This window comes from Epargyreus clarus, unplaced genomic scaffold (genome assembly GCF_041222505.1).
Source record: "Epargyreus clarus isolate Ecla_fem2 unplaced genomic scaffold, WU_Ecla_fem_2.2 ptg000027l, whole genome shotgun sequence".
NCBI classification, from domain to species: Eukaryota; Metazoa; Arthropoda; class Insecta; order Lepidoptera; family Hesperiidae; genus Epargyreus; species Epargyreus clarus.
In genome coordinates, this window is record NW_027332234.1 from 8,354,139 (window position 1) to 8,379,169 (window position 25,031).

Here is a 25,031-nt window from a genome sequence, read left to right on the forward strand (position 1 = left end):
AAATCTCCTAAAACATCTACAATTACTTATAAATCTCCTAAAACATCTACACATTGCCATTAATATATATAAGATGCAGAATGTTAGAACTACTTACGTAATTTTAATTTTAAAGGTTTTGTAGAACAAGCGACTTCTTGGGATGGGGTTCTTAATAAGGAGTTATAACTAAATTAAAACAATAATAAAAGCATACTACTTTTATTGATTAAATGTACATTATTTATTTAAAAAATGTATTTATAAGTACAAATGAATTGTATTTTTATTTAAAATCACAGTAAAAACTGAGGACAATACTATTAAGTTCTTATAATGTAAAAAATATAATTATTATTAATGACACGACTAGATTTAGGTATGAAATTAAATATCTCTAATTATTCTGCAAGCAATTATGCAAAACATTACAGTAATACTTTAACTAATCCCATGGATCTTGCCAGATTATTAATCATTATTTTTTTTGGTCACATAATTATCACCAATTACGACTTATTATAATGGTAATGCGTATTATTATGAATTGTGCTACCAAGGTCTTTTATAAATAATTAAAATAAACTACCTATCATTAGCCACATTAGATATTCTTTACCTGCTCCGAGAATAAAATATACTATTTAGTATAAATAATAGAAAAAGGAAAATATTACAAGGATAACCTTAAAGACTTCATATGGCAGTATAAGAAGGTAAAGTTTTACAAAAAGTTGAAATTTAAAATTATAACAACATAAACCATTGAAAAACAATATTTAAAGTACTGTTTAGACAGATAAGAAAAATATGTCTTTTATTGATATTTGAGAAAACCATAAAATATACAAAGGTAGAAAACTAAATTATTGGTCTTAACAAAGTAGTTTATAGATAAACACTAAAGTAAACATCAAATACAACCATGTATTTTAATTTTCGATAAAAATAAATATCTTCAAAATACATAGATTTATGGAATTTTGTAGAACTGCACAATAAGGTACTTGATTTCAAAGATTTCATAAAGTTTCACAATACATTCATTGTATTTCGCTAGGAGGTATGTTTATTCCACAGAACAGAAAGATGTTCATATACAATATTATGTAGGTAGTATAAGTAGATAGTAATACTGAAACATATTTTGCATTCTTAACAAATTAAAATGCATGTATAGTGTATTTGGTGTCCTTAAGAATTTGCGGTTATCACTGATTATTTTTCATTTAGGAAAAATATAATAAATACGTATTAAATCGAGCACTTTGTAACTTATTTACTTATATAAAGGAATAACATAGCCAGTAAAGCATTATCAGCAAAATATTAAAAAAATATTTACAAATTAAACTAGATTTTTTTTATATTTAAGATTGTTATTTAGACAAATGCAACACATAACTCAAACATAAATAAATTCGTGTTTTTATCCCAAAAATAAATGGTATTATAATCAGACGAATTAAATTGTATTAATGATAATTATATACATTATTCGTCTTTAATAAAAATTAAATAAGTTTTTGTGAATATGTAGTTAAAGTCAACGTTTGAGTGAAATATTGTGTTGATTTTTTTTAGTATAGTATTATAGGTAGAAATGATATCAAAATGCGACCATTGCTGATAGTGTACATATTAAAATGTTCTTGTGTAAAGACACACCCTGACACACACAAGACACCCTGCGTTTTCATGTTAGTTTCAATAAATTCAAAATAATTAAAATTAAAGCGTTGTAAAATGTGCTAAGTATGAAAAGCTCGACAGATAATGCAGCGTTATACTAAATAACCTGCGATATTGCTTCAATGTTTAAAATAAGTATCGCGTACATTAAAATTCTCGTTAATTTCACCATAATTATTTGACCTGAAAGAATGTTTAGGTACAACGGCACATACATACGAACAATCAAAATAATAACATCACTATCACATTTTTCTAAAATTTAATACACAAATTGTGTGTTTCTGTGCACAATGAATCGATTCATGTTTACACAGCTTACATTGGAATGTTCACTGGTTCATGGTGTTAAGTCTTTTGTTATGCTAATATAACGCTATTAATTTACCTCGTACTTCGTAACATACAAAGAATAATCCATTAATAAAGTATCAGACACATAAAATGGAATGTTCATTAATTTTTTGTTGTCAAGTTCTCTTGTTATGTAAATGTAACAGAAGGATTTACCTCGTCGAATATAAAAAATAATCACTCAATACATTATTAGCCACATGTAAATAATTTAATAAAATTGTGAAAAGATTGAGCTAATCGGATTTATTTTTTGTGCAATAATTACATCACTTTTTTCATCAACTATTATGGAATGTTGATTCACGTAATAATACTGTTTGATTTGTAGGAAACAAACTTTGGGCTTAGTTAAATTAATCATACATTTAAATATTCATACAACAGTTTAAAACGAAATACATAATAACATCCATGCATGTTTCGACATCATAGTCGAAATATTAAAGTAACCCAAAGATTTTGTAAATCTATTAGGAAATTATTTAGACATTCAGTATTATCAAAATTATTAAACAGTTTAAGATTATGCATTATTTATTACTTTTCATATTTAATTGGAATTAGTAGATAAATTATTATGTCTGCATTAACAGAACATATACAATACCTACGTAATTAATCATTTGTCATAAAATAAATATAAATAAAAGCATTTTTACTAATCATGATGGCGATTTCGTGAATTTTTAGCTAAAAGTGGAGCTCAATGGACCAATGGAATGCTTGTTGCTTCCCAAAGCAAAGTACCTAATATTATAACATAATTATTACTTTTACTAACATTTTTACCAAAATAATGAATCGCTTCACAAAGTATTTGAACTGCCTCTAATTTGTATTACTTACTTATTTTCTAAGTTTCGGTGTAACAACACTGCACCACCAGTTCTGTACAATTTCTTAGAATATATAATTTACTAAAGAGCGAGCATGAATGGACTGAAAAGTAGGTACTACAATGTTTATCAGATTTGAATTTTAAGTTGCAAAGTAAATAAGGCATTAGCTACAATTACAATTCAGAAGTTGATTACACATGCTTGAGAATTAAAATAAAGAGGGTTAAATCGGAATGTTTTATTCAAGTTTTGAACACTTTCAGTTCTCAGCACACTCCAAATTATATGGAGCTTATAGGATAAAGAAATTGGGGCGGCAGTGTCGCCCTAGTTAAATCATCTTATTTCTTGAATATCATAAAATTTGTGTCAGCTTACTTTGGCGAAAATAGCTTTTATTAGGAATAGAGAATATTTTTTGTCGGGTGAATTAAAATGTTTTTGTACTATAGGTATTTAGCGTATTGAAAGATAAAAAATGAATTGGGAAGCAATCATTTTTATTTCTAAAACATTTCACGAGTGGCGCTGCCTCTTCCTGTATCCACTTTTTGAATTATCTAATATGTCAATTTATCACTACAATAACGCAAATTTCCTGTAAAAGAAAGAAAAAAACAGCATATTCTATGCTCGCTCTCACCTCACTATCATACAAAGAAGGCATTACACGTGGTTGCGTTCCACGGCACTACTGAGCTATGTCTTGACTTTCCTCGACGACTTGTGCCCGGTTTTCTTCCAACCGTTGCTGTGAGCCGCCTCGCCGTTCATAGCTCGCGGACCGAACGATGTTGTCTTCGTTTTAGATTCGTATAGTACGTCCGAATCTGTGTCCGTCTCCGATACGTCTTTTGTTGGGACTGTAAATTGATAATAACTTAGATTTTTGGGTTAAGTATACATTTGTTTTTTATAGATGATGGAATTTAATTCGAATATTGATTATCAGTAAATATATGTACAATTTAGATTAATAATAAAAATATTATGATTTGTAATTTGTTGACTTCAGGGAACTGTGTAGCAAAGAAGTAACAATGATGTGATATATGATTATATAAAATTAGCAAGTGATGTTAAGTGGCTATTGACGCCTATGGACACTTGTAATCCAGATAAGATTAGATCTCTATTCGAGGTCGACCACAGATCCGCCGTGACTTCAGCTGACTAAGTTGAAACATCTCAGAATGGTATGTCTCCCTTACGGCACCCTCCAATTTCGAAAACAGCAGCGTAAACACTGCTATTATTAGACAGACAAGGTCGTTGCGGTGGTACCTCTAAAGTTGAATCATAAACAGATCTTCCACTTCTTTTACTAAGGAAATATTACCCACGTATAGTCCACGTAAATCTGCTAGTCCGGTCTGAATATAGAAATGAATTGTGTTCCATAGTAAATTGTATGACAACACCTGCTCGCAACAACTTCAGAGCGGACTAGCAGTTAGGTGCGGACTATACAGTTAATAACTTGTTAAATTCTTATGAACGCTTAACACAAAAACGTAGTATGCACCTAGACTAGCCGGTATACTCACACGTACAGTCTAGCGGCTTGTCCTCGTCGCGCAGTAGGCGGCTCGCGGCGGCGCGACACGCACGCACCACAAAGGGTTTTTGTTGTATGTATCAAAAGTAATTACCAGTAACGCCACCTATCTAACTTTGTTTATAGTCTATTTGAACGCTACATTATGTATAATCTGTTGTCAATGCTTGTAGTCTGGGTCAATAAAAAATGTCCACTTCCTGGGCGTGTGCCACTGAGAACGTTGTTTTATTAACAATTTTACCACCTTCACAGTTTCTTAAACTACTACCTACTACATGGGGCTCTTCAAAACAGGTGTAAAAAGAGCTCTCCTTCAACGCCGGCGATGCATTGGCGACCACTCTGGTGTCTGGTGACATGTCTGTTTTATCATTAGATTCAAATATAAAAAAAAAATCCCCCACTAAACACAAGCGCGTACTCACAGTCGTACGTAGAGTCCAGCGGCTTGTCCTCGTCGCGCAGCAGGCGGTAGCGCGCGCGGCCGCGCGGCGGGCGGCGCGGCGCGCAGGGCCGGCGCAGCGCGCGCGCGCAGGCGTAGCACGCGCCGCCCGCCGCGCACAGCGCCGCCACGCCGCCCAGGCTCGCGTACACCACCGACCACGCTGGAACGTGACACGTATGAATATTGTAGGGAACACGCATAGACGCAATCAGGTAGGGGTAAACTAACAAATTAACCAGGTACTTAGTGGTAGCTAGTTAGAGCTCTGGTTACTCAAACACTCTTAAAAATCAACCGAGATTATTACTACAAACGGTTTACGAAAAATGTCAATAAGAATTGGGAACACGGAACCGTTGTGACATTTATAAACAAATTTATAACTTAATTTATAAGTGACTTTAAATTCAACATTTCTTGTTAAATACTAAGAAAAATGAATAATATCACACTTGTTCAAAAAATACTCATATAATAATAGTATTTTTCTATAGAAGTTTAAATACACTTGAAAACATTTTTTTATCTCTTTTCTCTCAGACAACATTATGCGTATTTGATACGTCGTCAAAGTCACCATTGTAAAACTTTGTCCATTTTGTACCATTCAATTTGTAATTCATAGATCGCCATATAGCAAAGTCGATCATCGCGTCGGGCTGCATGAGCACACAAACTCCGCGCCCATAGCACTGCCACAGTCACTCACCACAGTCGGGCATGGCGTCGGGCTGCATGAGCGCGAGCAGGCTCTGCATCCAGAAGGCGTCGCAGCGGCAGGTGCGCGTGGCGCGGTCGCACACGCCGCGCCCCGAGCACGCGCTCAGGCACCGCAGGGAACGTACACGCGCCGCACCCGCCGCACTACCCGCCGCACGTGACACCCGTAACGCACGAATACCCTCCACCGCCACGCCCTGTACAACATGACGATAAGATTGTTAATGACCTCACGATTATTAATATTAAGTCTACATCCAATGGTCTAAATTAAATCATGATTTTTCTATGTTTTTATTGATGACAAACTCGTCAATAGACAAAGAAAAAAAACAATCCAATAAAAAAAAACATTAACAGACAAAAGCGAAGAATATGATTAACAGTTTTGTTTTAAACTGTACTATATTTCTCAAAGCATATTGCAAGTGTTTATAAAAATATACAAAAAGAAAACAACAAAATACTCCACATACCTTTTCAGATAAGAAGAATATTATAATCGTGTTCCCGGAATCCACCTCCCCACGTATCTCCGTAACGTTGACCTTGAGATCATCTTTCAGTAGCAAAGTCATTTTCTGCACGAGGGAGTCGAGTTGACTCTTCGTAAACGAGGATATGGGTACGTTCAGGGTCATCTCGAGCATGTTCATCTCCAACGGGTCAGGTTTCACTTGCACGCTGACCGTGTCCCGGTCTGACTCGCCCTGGTCATCCGTCACCGTCAACTCGAACACGTATCGACCCACTTCGATGTTTGTTAACTGTAAAAAAATAAATGTAGTGTATGGCATCTTTTTGTATTAGTTTGTAGTTCAGAGTTCATCTCTCGTATAATCTACTTAATACGAATTATTAGTAATAATAGCGTAATTATTACTTACTTCGTTATCTTTTATTTTGAGTAATTTGCTTAATGTAGTTGGAATTAGCGAAATCATTAAATCATTAAAGTCATTGATGTGGACAAAAAACTAGTAGCTAATAATTTATGAGCCTTATTGTAAATAAAATTAAGTTTAAGTAAGATGTACTCGTACTATTATAAACTATTCCTAAATAATTTATTTTGATTATTTACATTAAAATTGATTCAAAGTTTTAAAATGATTTTTTTTTGTTTAATTTTGTTTAATCCAAAGCTTTCCAACTTAGTCCTTAGGGGCAGCAATGCATTTATAGCTTTCCTTAGGTAGGAATATAATCTTATTTAGGTTTGATAACAATTGTCCACAGGCGGCAGTAGCCACATACCAAGTGAACTGAGGGCCTACCACCATCTTTAAAAAACCATCGTAATTTAGGAAAGTTTTATTTCAATATTGTATCAAAATTATTTTGTTTCGTACCACGACCTCCTTAAAACAGTTTTGTTTTATTCTAGCCGATCGATGTAAACTTAACCCCTTATTAGTTTTTCGCTTATCCATTGCAAAAAAACAACTAAAATTGTCATATTTTGCTTAAAAAATAAATCTGCAAAAAAAGAATGAATAATTTCGATCGAATTAATACAAAACTGCTTAATTTAATGTTATAAAAACAATCTTACTTTAACGAGGTCGTGGTACGAAATTTCAATGTATGATTAAAATAATATTGTTTTAAGAGATGGTAGTAACCCCCTTGAACTTTCATTTTCTACCCGTATACCTATTATAAAAAACATTGCAATACCCTGTTATTATATGTAAAAGTATTTTTATTGCCTACCATAAGCACAGGTTGCGTATCGGAGTTGAGTATAACAGTGCCGGCAGCGAGCCCGGAGCCCGAGCGGGTCCACTTCCACGACACGATGCGGAAGTCATCCGACGACTTCGACCCGTTAAGTATCAGCACAGCCAACGGCAGGTTGAGCACTTGATCCCCGCCTCCATCGGCCTTCGGAGGACTGTTTTTGTCTGAAAATATTTGGCTCTTTAAAAGACGGTACACATCTTCATGGTTCGTCTGAGGCATAAAACGGTAATTAACTATTTCTGCCTATTGTTAAATTAACATATTTAGCAGGATAAACATTGGATAGATTAATTTTCAATTACGGACGTTAGTAGATAGAACGTTAGCTCTAAGAGTTTAGACATCTATATCGATTTTTACTGTTATGTAGTAACAAGTTATCACTTAATACACTTTATCTTATAAATGGTGGATATTTAAAAGTAACTACGTTTTTTTATTTAATTATAATAAAAGCGACGGTGATTATATAGTAATTATTAGAGATGCGCCGAATAGTGGTTTCACCGAATAACCGAATACCGAATAATATTCGGTTTAACCTTTACCGAACCGAATATTCGGCCGAATTATTCGGTTAACCATTTCTTTATTGTCAGTTTGCCAATTATGTATGTTTATTAACACTTTAAAATGTTAATTTGAGTTTTAAAATAAATACTGATTTAAGGTTTAAAATAAACACTCACTATACTAACTATAGATTAAGTAATAAATGTGTTGACTTGAGGTATCAAAATAAATGTTGATGTGAAGTTTAATCGCTTTATTTTATTAGCTTTATTCAACACATTCCTCACAGGATTTGAGTTTGACTTGTAATATAACATAAATCTTACTTAATAAGTTTTGTGTTTTAATTCTGTACCCATGTCGTGTACACAAGAAAATAGAAATACTCGAACCGAATATATTCGGCACCAAAACCGAATAATTCGCCCGAATACAAATAGCAAAAAAGATGCCGAATACGCCGAATACCGAATACCAAATGAATCGGCGCATCTCTAATAATTATTAATTAAGCAATGAAGTCATCACAAAAACTTAACATGTTTTAGTTAAGTTCATTTAAATGTGCTGTAAAGAAAAAATATGTACATAATTATATTAAATAGGGATTAGTTATGTAGTATAGTATGAACACAAGACACCATACACTAATTTATGTACAATTTAATTTACATATGATATATTCATGCATAATAAGATTATTTTTTTTTATAATATAGGAGTAGCAGACGAGCATGCAGTCCACCTGATGGTAAGTGGCTACTGCCGCCCATGGACATCTGTAATCAACCCCAGATAGGATTAGATATACCTACCTGAGGTCGGCCACAGATGCGCTGCTACCCCTGAGGACTAAGCTGGAATGCCTCGGAAAAGTATGTCTCCCTTACCACACCCTTCAAAACGGAACACAGCAGCGCTTAACACTGATGTTATTAGGCGAAAAAAGGTGTGGCGGTGGTGATGCCGGAGTCGAACCACAAAGGGTTCTACCACCTTTAAAGGGTCCTTGCCATAATGTTGGGAATAGGGATAAAACAGTATGAAATATATTTACATATCTAGTCTTGTCTTGAAAATATTATGTACTACAGTTATATTTATACGTATAGAAATCTATAACCTATATAAAAGAAGCCGTTTAGGAAATATTAAATAATCCCAGGCTTATTTATTATAATGTCCACATCCAGTTGTAGATTTATCGATGGGCTGAGTAAGCTGGTGCCTAGGGCGGCAGATTTTAGGGGCAGCAATTTTATTTTCGGCGACCTTATTTCGCCAATTTTTTTTTTATACTAAATTATTTTCACGGGCAGTAAAAAAAGGGAGGCAATTGCTTTTAAAAATCCTATTTATTTAGAGATTTATATTGTCGCGTGATCGTATCCGGTTTCGCCAGCCGTGAACTAAGAAATTTAGAGGTCGAAAAGGGCGGCAAAATTTAATTAACATAATGGCGACAAATGTGTAAATCCGCCACTATTAACATTCAATATGTATCTAACTATTCAAATAAAAAATGAAATCATGTTCACAAAATTCACATATGATAAAATACATACTAAGATTAAATAAAATTGTCACCTTGCTTATTATTGCGATTTTGACAGGTAAACTAAATATAATTAAATAATATTTCCATTTACGACCTCACGATACCTACTTCAAATTCATAATTTAAAATGACTGCATTATCCACTTACTCTGTGTGACGGTAACGGTAACGTTATCGCTAGCGGAGTTCCCATTATCGTCGAGAACGGTCAGACTGAAGACGTACGCTCCCTTAGTTAGCCCAGTAGCATTGGCGGTGGACTCGTTGAATTTCAGTATAGTGGAGTTGCTTGGCCCCTCCAAGCAACGCCAGGTGTACGCCACTATGCGGTGGTCGTCGTGCGAACCCGACCCGTTCAGAATAACCCACGTTTGAGGAAGTGAAATGAACTGCAATTATATTAGAAATGCCGAGAAACCCACAGTTAAATAAGATAAATGTGTGTGTTAATTATTATACAAGAAACTGTCATAGAAGTGTGTGTATTAATTTAGAAAAAGCAAATAAATAGTTTACTGATAGGTTGTGAAGTTTTATTGTTGTATACGGTTAAATAAAGAACATTTCCAGATGTGGCGGCTTCTCGCAATTCAAGTGGCGCTTCTGAATCACGCTATCGAAGTTTTCTCAGCACATTGCATACAATTACAAGCTCTGAACTGAGACTGTCGAAGCACGGCCGCTTCACGATATTGCAGAAAAAAATAATTTTGTACATAATAAAGTACTATAATTTGACACCTTAGAAGACTATTTGATTACTTTTTCAATTGTATTAATAGTGTGTTATTAATTTGTTAAATAAGAAGTGTATAAGAAAGATTTTTATGTTATTAATTTCAAGATATGCATGCAGTGATTATTTTAGTAGTAGTGTTATGTAAATGAATACAGTAAGACACAAAATGCTTTACCAGATTTTATTTAACAATAAATTTGTGATGACTGATGAATATTTACATGTCCCAATTTCATCCCATAACATACAAATATATCATAACAATATCATCGCAAAAAATATTCATTTTAATATGTAACGATAACGCGTGATAAAAGTCGGCTATGGTGAGTACCAGTTATATAATAAAATAAAATACTTGTAATTGAGTCCTGAAATCTATGTGTGCTATTACTTTTACATTTCGTGATATAGTCTAACGTATTTTTATCATATCTATGTTATCTAATGGTCTGATTATCATATATGTACTTTTTTACGGAAATTATCTAATTTTTGTAAACTAACATTCGTTTTTAATTACTGTTTTCCTAAATTATACAGATAAGATGTTTGTTTTTCTTGATATCTTATATATAAAATTCTCGTGTCAAAATGTTAGTTACCATACTTGTCTGAAACGGCTTTACCGATTTGCACCAAATTTTATATGCATATTCAGTAGGTCTGAGAATCGGCTACTATCTATTTTTCATACCCCTAAGTGATAAGGGTTGTTCACCCTTAACTTTTTTTATTTATATGGCAACACAATGTTTGCCGGGTCAGCTACTATCATATAAAACTTGAAGATTGGATTGTGGTCTAAATAGAACCACTGAGCATACTCGTATCCATAATTAGTGATGTCAACTTAACATTGGATGGAATTGGTACATTCCTATCATAAATAGCCCATAGAAACATATCGAAATTAATGTTACTATAGTAAATGTGAGAGATAAGTTGAATGTATGTCAATTGCTTTACGCCATATAGCACGCGACTATCAGGCTTAAAGCTCGTGAACTGGAATAGCTTTATCATATCCTTCAGTTATCATGCCGTCAATTTATATTTGCATTCCGGCCATATTCTAACAGATAAGTTAACCAACGGAATGTGTGCATTAATATACAGTTTTGACGCACTAACGTATACATATATGCAAATGATTAGATAACTGTTGTAATAAATAGTACATTACGATACGCGTGGCCAAAGTAGCCTATTATCGCACGGCGTCCCTCGCTGCGCTCGGGCGCTAAACGCCGTGCACATAATAGACTACTTATGTCACAAGTATCGTTTACTGTTTTATAGCTCGTGTGACATAAACCCGCTTATACTTGTTAAGCAATAATTATTTTGCAAGAAAGAAAAACTTATAAATGATTGAAATTAAATTTATGAAAATGTTGAAAACAGCGAAAAACGTGACACTACCTAAACCATTGAGATGTAAGTTGATGTAAAAGCTCAGCAGTCAGACTTACAGTGATGCCATTGCTTAAGATACACATTGTCAAGAACGTAAATACACCCAAAATAAAATATTAACATAATTATTGCTTTAAAGAAAGTAATCCTTATTCACTTTTAATTTTCAAATGACATTTAAATGTATGAAACCTTCATAACAATGTTTATTTTTTACAACTGAGGGTAGTCTATTGATATTCGTACGGTGTAAAAATCGGCTACTTTGGACACGGAAAAGCGTGACTAAAATGCGGGTTTAGGTCACAGAGTGCTATAAAGTTAATTTCTAACTATAGTTAAATGTTTTTTTTTACCCTGAGGAATTTCCTGCTTGATATGTAAGTCAGCTGGTATGCACAATTACAAATTGCATACCTTCCACGCTAGAAATAGATGTGGTCTTTCATGTGGAACCGTGCTAGTTTTACTATATTTCAATTTGTAAATGTAAATTAGCAATAACCTATCACTATTCCAATGCTAGGCATTCAAAAGGAATTTAGGAAAGATAAATAATAATAAGTTAATAACCCAATATCTATTTTCTATTGGATCAAAGTACATAATGCTTTATTTAGATGTATGCGATTACGAGTATATTACTCGAGTGTTCGAATATTCATCCGTTCTATAGGTATTCGTATAGGTTCTTTGGCGCAAATTAAAGTTTAATGCGTCTGTATTTGTGTGGCTACATAGTCGTTATTGTTCGTCAAGTTATTTGGCGAACTGCTCGTCAAATATAAAACTCACGGGATCAGGTCCGGCGGCGGCGACGGGCGGCGTGTTTGTGGGCGGCTTGACGAACACGTGCACCTCCGCCGTCGACGACTGGCCAGACGAGTCCGTCACCTTCAGCACGAACGTGTACACGCCCTCGGATAGGTTCGACAACTGTTGGCGAATATGGCTTGTTTAATACACAGCTATTATTATGTATAAAACATTATTTATCGCTTTTGATTAACAGTAAATAATAATAACAATCGCAAGAACTTTCCGATTGATTCTAGTTAAATTTTATTTTAAATTGGTTAAAAAATAGCGAATACATTGTATATTGCTATTTTTTTACGAGGGAAACCTTCAAAAGTTTACCGTGGCTTACTGTGGGAGCGACCCTTGGTTATATGGGATTTTTACTATAATACTATAAAATACTATAAAAAATAAAAAAACATGTTATTTCCATTTTAATGTACCTTTTTTGAACGATTTACGAATTGATAGAATATAAAATATTTTTATGCGTATTAAAATGTACTAATAAACTAGTAGCCAAAAAATATTAAACATTAAAATAAATGTTACCTGCAAAAACGGCGAGTGAGTGTTCTGCATATCGACAGCCTTATTTTCGTCCTCGGCCGATTTGGTCCACTCCCAAGAGGTGATCTCATGGTCGTCGGTCGAGAGGCTGCCGTTCAGCGTTAGGTTGTTGTTTGGCAAATATATTATGACGTCTTGACCTATAACCAACAATTATTTCAAATAAATATCACAAGTACATAATGGATGTATGCTTTTAAGTGTTTTGATAACAACTCTTATAGTTAACATACGTTTTTTTATTTGAACAGCATTAAATAATGTGTAATGAACAATTATAGACTTCTTATTGGTAATAATTTTTAAAGTCGATCGTTTAAAGATGTGCAAAGTCTGAGAAATGCACACTAATTGGCTTGAACAAGCACCATAAAATCAATAATAAATTTATTTAAGTACTAATTTTAGAAGCTGTAACATCTATTTGAGTATTGCATTTTATGTTTTTTTATTTTGTCTATGATCTAACCATAGACTTAGATCATAGACAAAATTATTACTTTGTTTATTTCACTACAATAAAAAAGAAACATGATTATTTACCAGCATTAGCTTCAGGAGGGTAGTCTGTGTGATTCAAAACTGTGATATTGGCTGTTGTTGAGTTCTTCACATGGTCTGAATCTTCTACTGTTAGCTTAAATGTATAATTGCCAGGTTGTTTAAGGTCTTTCAAGACAAGAGTGGCTCCATCTTCTAGTGGGGGCTGGTACCCGATTGGTCCTGAAGTCAGGTCCCAATGCCAAGAAATTATTGCATCATCGTCCTAAAAAAAGAAAATATTAATAATGCACATTGAAAAGGTTTTATTAGCATTGATCCATAGTCTTACTAAGTCTTCATTTGTTAATTCCAATAAAACAAAGTGGCATGATGTAAGCATGCAGCCCACGTGAGAGACCACTGCCGCCCATGGACATTTAAAACCATCTTTATATAGAACAGGGGTTTAAAATCAAGCTTATCACAAATACGTTGCCAATCTAAAGGACCAATATGGTCGCTTATATATAAAACAGGCGGCGTCCACACCCTTTCACACTGAAACGTAAGGACACCTCTAAAAATAAGACACTAAGAATAGGAGATATAAGATAAGATAGAAGATAGGAGGTATAATAGAGGTACGACCCCCGTCATACTATACTAGTTCTAGCAGTGGCGGACTAAGGTCGTCGGAGGCCGGGGCGGAAAGTTGATGGAGGCCCCCTGTGTAAAAGTTGATTTGATTTTTAAAAAATGACAAATGTGTCATAGAATCATTTGAAGACCGTTTGTTTTTTGCTGACTGATACACATTTCATATATTTTTTGGCTTTGACAACCTTTTCTTTGCAACTATGTTTGGAGGCCCCCAAGGATCGGAGGCCGGGGCGGACCGCCCCTTCCGCCCCCATAAGCCGTTAGAGAGTTCTAGCACCATTGAAGTTTCAAACATACCTTACTAGCACTACCATCAAGCACAGCCATAGAGTTCGGCAATTTCACTGTTTGGGTCTGTGGAGTTATTACCACCTGTGGGGGCTTATTTGTCCGTTTAGGTGGCAACACAGTCACATTGGCAAAGCCTTCGCCATACGAATTTGTCCCATTCACCGTCACTTTAAACCTGTACTGTCCTTCGGTTAAATCTGTTAGTGTTACTGTAGCACCATTCTGATTCATGTTACCTTGAAATAAAATGTCAATGTGAATATATAAATATATCCATCTAAACAGCTTTCATATAATAGTATGTGGTATAAATAGGCTAAGATAAAACAGTTACAAGTTACAACATTTATCTCTCTTGTTTGTCAACTGTTTTTTTTTGAGGATGTGATCGTTAATATATAAATATATCCATCTAAACCGCTTTCATATAACATCTATGTTGTATAAATAGGCTAAGATAAATCTGTTACAAGTTACAACAATTATTTCTTTTGTTTGTCAACTGATATTTTTTAGTACTGATGAACTTGTGTATTTTGAATAAGTATTTATTATAATTTCTAATATTTCTGAAATTACACTTCTCTTGAGGCATCTTAGAAAAATGATAATAGTGAATTTTTACATAAACGACAACTATACTCAACAAAACATTATAAATAATTAATAATTATTATAAATATTTTTTTGGAAAAAAGACTACTAAACTTACTTTTTTTTTTTAACAATTATATTTATTTGAAACAATAAGTGTTATTTTACCTGTAAAGCCACCCTTTGGTTGATCCACAAGAGTCCAAACATAGTTATAATGACTTGATGTAGATTTTTCATCTGGTATTGTGTATGCAGCTAAAGTTACCTGATTGTCTGGCAGTTGAACCTACAAAATTTTTTTTTTTTTTAATGTTGCCATTTTATCACTTTAGATAAGTCTTATATATGAGGTTAGGGGCCATCCATAAATTGTGTCAACACAATCATGATGATCCTTGTCAGAAGTGTTTATTTTTTTTTTTTTTATAATATAAGAGTAGCAGACGAGCATGCAGTCCACCTGATGGTAAGTGGCTACTGCTGCCCATGGACATCTGTGATCAACCCTAGATAGGATTAGATATTCCTACCTGAGTCGGCTACAGATGCACCGCTACCCCTGAGGACTAAGCTGGAACGCCTCGGAAAAGTCTGTCTCCCTTACCACACCCTTCAAACCGGAACACAACAACGCCTAACACCGCTGTTATGAGGTAGAAATAGGTGCGGCGGTGGTGCCGCCGGAGTCGAATCACAAAGGGTTCTACCACCTTGAAAACATGTTGTGGTTGCATGTGTGTCACCCCTCTCCAGTGTGAACACTCATATTTTAATGAAAATATGTAAGTTCACAGATGGTTACATTTGTATGTTTTTACACATACAATTTCACATTGTTATGCTATATAATGTGATATGACAAATAACTCCCTCCACCCCCTGTCACACAATGTCACGCTTTGTTGCCCCCTTCCCTTCAATTGAGGCTGTTAGAACCAGAGTAGCCTAACTACAAAAAACCATTTACAATATGGAGAAAAATAAAAGTGAAAAATAGTAATAGAGGTGTATTTACTATGGCGACGCGATTCATTTCTATATTCAGAGCGGACTAGCAGTTTTACGCGGACTATACAACATTTTTAAATTACGAAAATATGAGCATGATGATGAGCATTCAGTCCACCTGATGGTAAGTGGCTACTGTCGCCCAAAGACGTCTGTAATCAACCCCAGATAGGATTGGATATTCCTACCTGAAGTCAGTCACAGGTGCGCTGCTACCCCTGAGGACTAAGGTGGTACGCCTCGGAAAAGTTGGTCTCCCTTACCACACCCTTCAAACCGGAACACAACAGTGCTTAAGACTGCTATTATGAGGCAGAAATAGGTGTGGCGGTGATGTCACCGGAGTCGAACCACAAAGGGTTACCACCTTCAAATGACGCCTTAGGTTCTAATATCTATTAAATTGCAGTCAGTAACCTCGTGAAACCTCGTGATTTAATGGTGGATAGTGGTTTGGACTTACCTCTTTAGACAATATTGAAACAGTCAAATTCTGTTTTGGGCTAGTTTTGTCAATCAAACTATCTGCCTTAGACTCGCTTATTAAGTCTTGTCCTTTTTTCATGGATTCCATAGGCACAGTTGGACCTTTGGAAAATGGCCTCATCATCTGAACACAGCCTCCTTGGGAATTCTCCTCATAGCCTAGATTACATTTGCAAATACCATTTCGGTGTTTCATATCAAGAGGAATACACTCTGCATTGTAAGGGCAGTCATCAGCACCAATTTCACAAGGCACTTTCTCCAGGAACCTCGAAGCTGCTAGCATCATATCATTGTCAGTGCTATCTGAATATTTCTCATAACCCTGGGGCTCATCGTCTTCAATATTTGGTAAATTGTTCAAGAATCTTGCAAGAAAGTCAGTGTCATCATCTTCAGATGGCATGTCATTACGGTGATTTGAATAAGAGTACACTGATTCTTCTTCCGGTATAAAGTTATTTACCTCCCTAAAGTTTGATTGATCCAATAATTCTGACCAATTTTCTGAAACATCATTAAAATCAATACAGTAAATGATGGATGAGATTAGTGGCAATAAAAGTTATTAAGTATTGATAAAGCAAACATAATATTATGAATCAGTTTGTTTTATCCAATTTTATAATGCTTTTCCTTTTTTATGATAACTCAGACTATGTTATCATAACATTGTATTGGGTATTATCTGCATCCTTTTACATACAAAAATAATCATTTGAAAAATAAACTTTGAAAATCCTAGACAAATTTATGATAAAATAATCTATTTTTGTTAATCATTTATCATAATTTTTAATTATTAGCTTACCGTTATGTAATACTGGTTTTACCAGTATCATTGAGACATGCCTAGCGTCCCACTTGTGGCCACCCACCCTGGGCAGCGGCAGGCACAGCTCATTACTGACACATTCCACATGATAACACTTTGTTTCCACTATGAACACTATATTGCATGTCTCCGCAAGGCAACACGCTATCACACATTGCTTAAGTCCTTTGAGATCAGTTTTTTCTGAGTAATTACCAGCAGTGAGGTTACCTGGCAAATAAGTTGTTTTAGTATATGTATATTTTTTTTCTATACTGTTGATTTAGACAGTCACTGCTAGTCATAATAAAAAGTACCAAATTGTACCTATGTGCAACATAACAGCCAAGCTTCAATCCAATCATTGATATGGAGCCTACCCTAGTTTTTCGACCAAGTAGTAGGTAGAATAAGGGTTTTGAAATCAATCACATATATGTTGCTACTGCTGAGAACGCCTGAGCATATAGTCACCTCATATGTAAGTCAGCCTCATTAGTATTAAATAGATAGTATGAGGTTGTAATCTTAATCTACCAATGTCTTCAGAGTAGAGGTCCAAAAATTGGGAGATTGGATTTATACCTATATCAACAATAACTATTTACACCTAAATAACATAAAAATACTGTTATTACTAGCAGAAAAGTATGCACCAGATCTATTCCACTTAAAAAGGAAACTTATTCTTATGGACTGCAACATACATTTATTTGCTTTTAAATGTTAATACAATACTTCTAAATAAAAAAAAGAATTCATGGGTCTTATAGATCAGAAAGTTAAGTTTTACCTACTAATCATCCTGTACCATTTTTTGTACCATATGGTACAGAAAAACAGAAGCATGAGACATCAAATAAAAAATATTATTATTTTATAACATTAGTTTGGAATCATTTTAATGTAATATAAAAACGTTAAAGCATTAAATAAAAAAAAAAAATAAAAAAAATATAGACTTACGGAAAGGCACCATTAAATAAATGTGTGTAATAAAAATCTATTTTTTATTCAATAATTAGAATAATAACATAACTTACCCACTGGCATATAATTATCAAAATTTTTTGGATACAATTTCGGACATTTGTTACTTTCGTATTTTTCAGCCCACGGTTTATGATATAGTGATAATGATGTCCGAATATTTATTAATAATACGGAAACAAACACACAAAACACACTACTACCAAAATTCTTTTGAAACATGATGTTTAATTATTTTTCAGAAATGAATACGTAAATTAGGTTTTCAACACTCGTTTCAAACACATCGTATGACCCGGCGTAGGTATTATCACTATTAGAGGAAATTAAAGATTGTTGTTAGCGTAGGCGTTGCGATAAAACGATTAAATATGCTTATTACATTTATATAAAACCATGAAAATATTGTATGGTAAAGTGTTTAAACGTCGCATTCCACAGATTTAATAATTCTTTGTAACTCATTTGACAAATTGACATTTATTTTTTGCATATCGCTGACAGTGACAATTTGTGGATGATTGTAAATTAAGCCAAAAATAAAACTGTTAAAAAAATGGAGTCTTAAAACAAGATACTATTGTTACAATAGACAATAGACAATAGTTAAAGACAATAGAAATCTGGTTAAACATCCATTTGTTACGTCGCGTTCTAAGAGTAATTATTATTATTACTTTGAGGTCGCGAAGTAAAGAACAAACGGTATGTATGAAATAAACTGAAGTTCCTTTGTATTTTTTTCATTTACTTGGGTCAACTCCAAAGCCTTGAGGATGCAGGGGTATTGCCTGCTTAAATCATTTATTAAATTAATTTTAATTTAAACTTATCAATAAAGGGCTCCTGCCACTATAACTCGCAAGCCCATGTTGATTATCGATTTGAAAAATTCATCTTCCGTTATAGCAAAGTAATTTAGAAGTTATCGCTTTAACTATTGGGCGCAGTAAACAACAGTCTACATTGCGATCTAGAGATCTTAAATTAGTATTTAATACTCCCTTGTAATTTTGTGTTATGTGACATAGTATAAATATAAAACAGGCAATTTGCACTAGAGTTTGAATTGCAATCTTAATGGCGTGCAAAATGGCTTTTACTAACATATGGCTAGCCTGACGTCGATCGGCTAGTACGGTAGAAACTTTTTTAATTCATATTTTCTAAAATAATTAATATTTTACACCACATTTTACGACTTTAATTAAGTTTACAGTGTAAACAATGAATACCGATAAGGATTGAACTCAATAACAATGTCTTTACTGTCGATACCTTTTCTTTTTACGCAGTCAAATATCCTAAAAAATAATTTATAATGGGGGCAGGACAAATTGGAGGAATCGCGACTTTGTGTAATTTTAAACAAGTAAAATAATAAAACAGATAATGACGGACCTTTATTGTAAATTAATAAAATTCTATTGTTTTAGTGGATATGGATTTTAACAATGCTGCCGGTTTTCTGGGAGAGCCAGCACAATTAACAGAAGGACAATTCGTGGTAAGTTTACGGGAAAGAAAAGAAAGATTGGTTTTCGCAAATATTACGCCATCAAAAACACTGCTTGTAAAAAAATCCAAGCCTCGCCTTTCAGCTCTTCTACCGTAAAAAGTTGTGAGATCCATGTAATCCAAGTCGGTTGATTCATGCAGTCTCTACTTAAGAGACCTTCTGTCTTAAGGTATTATCTCACTATCTAACCTAACAACATCTCATGGGACCATATCAATATTAAAAATATTTTGTGTTTCAAATAAATAAAAACGATGCTGCGGGTTTTCTGGGAGAGCCAGCACAATTAACAGAAGGACAATTCGTGGTAAGTTTACGGGAAAGAAAAGAAAGATTGGTTTTCGCAAATATAATTATGTTCATATTATTAATATTTCTTCTAAACACGAATATATTAGCCTCATTGGAGACTCGGGTAGCGCGGTGGTCACTGGACTTATTGACACCCAGAGAGTTCCCAGTTCGGTTCGGCCAGCGTGATACTCGTATTTACGAGTACATGGCACTACTATTTTATGTTTTAACTGCGAACTCGTGTTTTTATATCTACGTGATTTCCATTACTTTAAGAATTTTTATGCGAGTTTATAAGTGTATATAGCGTTATTTATTTACTATAAGACCGTCAAAACCTAGGTTACTTTGCTCTTAGGTAACTCTGTTGATTTGAAATTCAACGCAGTTGCACCTAGAGTAAATATTTGAGGTTTGCATACAAGTTGTTGTTGCATGTCAACAAGCAAACAATATAGGTACATAATTGAAAAATAAATATTGCACTAATTAAAACACCATATGTCTACTATTATCACCAACATAAAATACATAGTAGGTACATGTAAACGTTACAAAAGAAGATTGGATTTTAATACGTTTACAATGGATTATTATTAAGTACTAGCTGACCAGACAAACTTTGTACCGCCTCAAAATCTATTTATCAAATATATTTCATATAAAATAAAGCCTATGATACTCGTAGATAATGTAGCTTTCGAAAGGTGAAAGAATTTTTAAAATAGGTCCAGTAGTTTTTTAGCCTATTCATTACAACCAAACAAACAAACAAAATTTTTCTCTTTATATTAGTGACACTCCGACCAGTAGCTTCCACAAGAAATCGCCCTTAAATTTATTATGGTTCCAGATTATGGAATTCTGTTTATATCTGTTTAATACTATTAGGTACGAACTAAACACGTTAGTATCATGTCTTCTAATTTGTACTTTGGCATTTGCACCATTACCTACTTTGGTAATGGTTTTCGATCGTATGTATCTATCCAATTTTATTCTTCGACATACTCTACATCCCAACTTACACTGATCCAACGTTTTCTCTCTCTCTAAATAGTATTTAGAAATAGAGAGTACCTAAATAGTTTTTTTTAGAAATAGAGATTGAACACTGGGAACAACAAACATTAAAAAAATTAGAAAATCTTCAATCTTTAATATTTTCTTCGGAGTAGCATAATATGCGACTTACTGGCATATAGTGGGATCTTTTGTGTTTGTTAATATGTGACTTATGGGTAAGTCGTCTTTTGCTGGATCGTCATTCTGCTGGCTGCACTGTGATGCGCCATTGCTGGGTTTCTCTTCAAAGCTGAACCTAAAGTATATATAGCAATACTGTCACCGATGTAGATGGGGTCATAAGTGCTTCTGGCAAGATTTATATTTTGCGTCCTCGGAAAGATTTTAATTTAACGCCACTGACAAGGTTAAATGTTTGCGCTCCCCGAAACCTATCCAAATCCATTTTCTTTTGTTGTTGTGTTTCTTTAATCATTAGGTATGTTTTTTATGTCCATCGACCAAATTCACCCCCTTAAAGTTTGCGCCCCAGGTAACCAACGATGTCCCTAGCTACGATTCACTTTACTGCTCCAAACCAAATTTTCTAATTGTAGGTGTATTACTTGTCGCACGCAATGATGTTTTGTACGGGCGCATTGATAGAAGCTCATATTGTACTGACACCGGCGAGTTGTGTGTTTGGGGAAAGATATAAGTTTAATGTATTCGCTGGCACACACAAGTTCTTGGAGCACGCCGGAAACTCGAGGGTTGTGCAGCATCTTTGTATTCATAGGGGTGCGTAGACTTTTATAGTCCGCGCCAAACTGCTAGCTGCAGTTTTACGCGGACTGTATCTATGTTATTATAACTTTCGTTTAATGACTCAAAATTGATTATAATATTATTTTTTAGGATACAATAATACGATGCGTTGGTCGTCGTGTACTGCGGATAATATAGCGTTATTATGTCTCAATCAGCAATTCACATTTCACCTGCGAGAGCCTGGCACCGAGTTCGTACTCAATAGGCTTCGTTATGGAGTATCCAATAACGTAGAAAAAAGAATTGGTGACCCTACGTGCGAATTCTACGGATGGGGGAGCAGGCGTAATGTAGGTTATTTTTGTTATTAATATTAAGAACTAGGCCGACTCTACCACGGGTCTAGATGTCTAGTTTCATATGATTACATATTATGTTTACCGTCAAAATCAATCCAACAGCTGAGATAGCCTTTTTTCTTGCAATAAGATGGTCATAGTTACCTATTAATGCTGGGTTAGGGATTTGAAGATTTCGCGCATCTTTGAATTTTCTTGGAAAGTTGTCAGTCAGTTTACCGTTAAAGTAAACAATACAAAAAGTATCTAAGGCTTGGCTGAGATTTGATATCCCACATCTATGCTATCAGCTATCACTGCTTGCTGGTGTTAAATGAACTGGTTATAAATAAGTAATTTATAATTATCAAGCATATATTTATAAAATCTCAGCGTTGATAGGTAATGAATTATTGTTTTAAAATTACTCAAGCAAGCAAATACACAACTACCTAATAAGGTACTTACCTATATTTTAAAGAGGCTGATGTCAAGGTCTTATTTACTCACGTTTTATACACATAATTAAATGTTTCAGGGATATTTGATCCCGTTACTGATTGACCTTTACCGAGTGCAAGTGACTATACTACCGTCGAGCCAGTGCCTCCGCATGCTAAACTATGATGACAAATACCTGTGCATACAAGAACCAGCGTGCAAGGTTCCTAATTTATTTGCTAACTCTACATAATCTCTTTCATCTATATGTCTACAGAAATGAAATTGACTGTCGGTAATTTCCAAATAACGGCAGTGCTTCTAAGTTCGTCTATTTTATATTTTAACTGGACTTAAATATGATATAGAAAAATATGACTATTAACTTGTTTACTTTTTACATGGAAAATATGTAGCGCGTCTGCGCGTAATTAAATAAAAATATAAATAAAATCTGAGTAAAAATACATTTACACAATTACAACATAATATATTTATATTATAAAAGGAAGAGGTTTAAAGTATAAGTACAATAAAATAAATATGAAATTCAGATGGGGATGTAAAAAACATGCAAAATCTTGATCGTCAATTTTTTGTAGGATATTTGAATCGATAAAATCTACTATAAAAATACTTTTAAAAATGATACTTATGGAGTATTTTTTCGCAGAGTGAAAAATACGGAGCGCTTTGTCCTGTGAGTATTTACTTAGATTTGTTATTTATATGTTAACTCTACTTTCATAATCACACGTTACCAGTAGTGAAAGCAATCGACTCGAGATCGTAAAGTCGAGATCTCGCGGGATTAGAAATCACAATCCCGCGGGATCCCGAGATTTTGGGATCTCGTCTAGTAAAAAAAATCACATCACTGTAAAGATGAAAAGTGCTTGTTGCTCATAGTGAGGTTAAATAAAACAAAATATTATTGGAAACAAAAGCCTTTATCCTTTAATTTAACTAAAGTAACGAAATAATTAACAGTTTTAATAAAATAATCAAAACAAGGTATCATCATCATCATCAACAACCCATTATTGTCGCGAGATCGGGATCCCGCGAGATCGGGATTGCATTCCCTAGTTACCAGTATACCACGTGGTAAACAACTATTGACAGTTTTTTATTTAACTACTAACTGACCTGTCAAACGTTGTGTTGCCATATAAATAAAACATGTTAAGGGTGAACAACCCTTATCACTTAGGGGAATAAAAAATAGATAGTAGCCGATTCTCAGACCTACTGAATATGCAATGCATATAAAATTTGGTGAAAATCTGTAAAGCCGTTTCGGAGGAGTACGGTAACTAACATTGTGACACGAGAATTTTATATAAGAAGATATACACATTAAATCTAGACTAGACGGAAATCTACTTATTGTAATGTTAACTTATAAGTATTTACATACCTACATATTAATTGAATGCCCATAAATGTAAATCCATTCTAAGCGACTATTAATGAAATTATTTTTTTAGAAGGAGTTATTCCGGACCATCGCACCTGAACATTCATTATAATATCTATGTGTTAATTGCTCCTGTGTTCTGGATTAAATGCTTTCGTAAACGTATACTTAAATAGGTGGTTCTAGAATCCCCTTAGCCTTGGACAATAAAAGAAAACTTCTTTAAACAGGACGACCCTTTTTGTCTTTACTTATACCTATTATTTTTCAAGGATGACGTCGGGTCAGTCATCGTATGTTCAGGATACGCTCAGGGTATGATGACGTCTCGTCTGATTGACCGGCCGTGTGGCGTGGGGTTCCTCGACCTCAGCAAGTACAACAAGTTCCTCACCTGTGGCGTGGACGACTCGCGTGACGTCATCGACCATGATGACTTCATGTCCTTCGACTTTAGCACTAAAGGATTGCCGAGTACTCCGTCCCTGATGACTATTGAAGAGACAAACTTTACTACTCCTGAGTAATGTAATATATGGTTGCCAGTTAGACGAAATATCTGGTAAATCTTCTAATTTAGTTTAATTTCTATATAATATCAGTAACTATATATAACTATATATAACTTATATATAATATTCCAAAAACTGTTAAAAAGAATAAAAAGATCGTACAAAAAAAGTAAATTTATTACGGATGTTATATATTGGCCTTAATCACCATAGTTAGAAATTCGCCTTAAACAAAATTACTAGAAAGACATCCGATCCTGCACCGCCGCCGTGCCGTGGGAGCGCTGACTCCGCACCACCGCTCCGTTTCCACCGAACAGTCCCGAACGTGGGAATTCACTCTGGGCGCTAACATTGCCCCAGCAAGTCACTTAGGATAGTTAGTTTTAATTTAGGTTAGATTTAATCCAAAACATGTAATATTCTGTTTTGATTAAATACGTATATATGTAATATTCTGTTT

General features: G+C 34.2%; 2 protein-coding genes across 2 annotated transcripts; one reads left to right on the forward strand and one right to left on the reverse strand.

Moving 5' to 3' along the window:
• Positions 1 to 185: 185 nt before the first annotated feature.
• Positions 186 to 18,845, reverse strand: LOC140753913 (dyslexia-associated protein KIAA0319). Its single transcript, XM_073088751.1, has 14 exons — positions 18,322 to 18,845; positions 17,276 to 17,509; positions 16,442 to 16,971; positions 15,136 to 15,256; positions 14,380 to 14,609; positions 13,483 to 13,705; positions 12,922 to 13,079; positions 12,364 to 12,504; positions 9,559 to 9,799; positions 7,310 to 7,500; positions 6,070 to 6,360; positions 5,583 to 5,790; positions 4,854 to 5,033; positions 186 to 3,730 (listed from the first exon to the last, which is right to left on the reverse strand). Exons 1-14 carry the CDS (start codon positions 18,488 to 18,490, stop codon positions 3,567 to 3,569), a joined length of 3,081 nt encoding a protein of 1,026 aa, XP_072944852.1. The 5' UTR covers positions 18,491 to 18,845; the 3' UTR covers positions 186 to 3,566.
• On the forward strand, positions 16,362 to 24,595 carry LOC140753916 (azurocidin). The gene is made up of 7 exons (XM_073088757.1): positions 16,362 to 16,419; positions 19,705 to 19,775; positions 21,704 to 21,887; positions 22,005 to 22,207; positions 22,734 to 22,859; positions 23,310 to 23,336; positions 24,329 to 24,595. Exons 2-7 carry the CDS (start codon positions 19,710 to 19,712, stop codon positions 24,581 to 24,583), a joined length of 861 nt encoding a protein of 286 aa, XP_072944858.1. The 5' UTR covers positions 16,362 to 16,419; positions 19,705 to 19,709; the 3' UTR covers positions 24,584 to 24,595.
• The last annotated feature ends 436 nt before the right edge of the window (positions 24,596 to 25,031 follow it).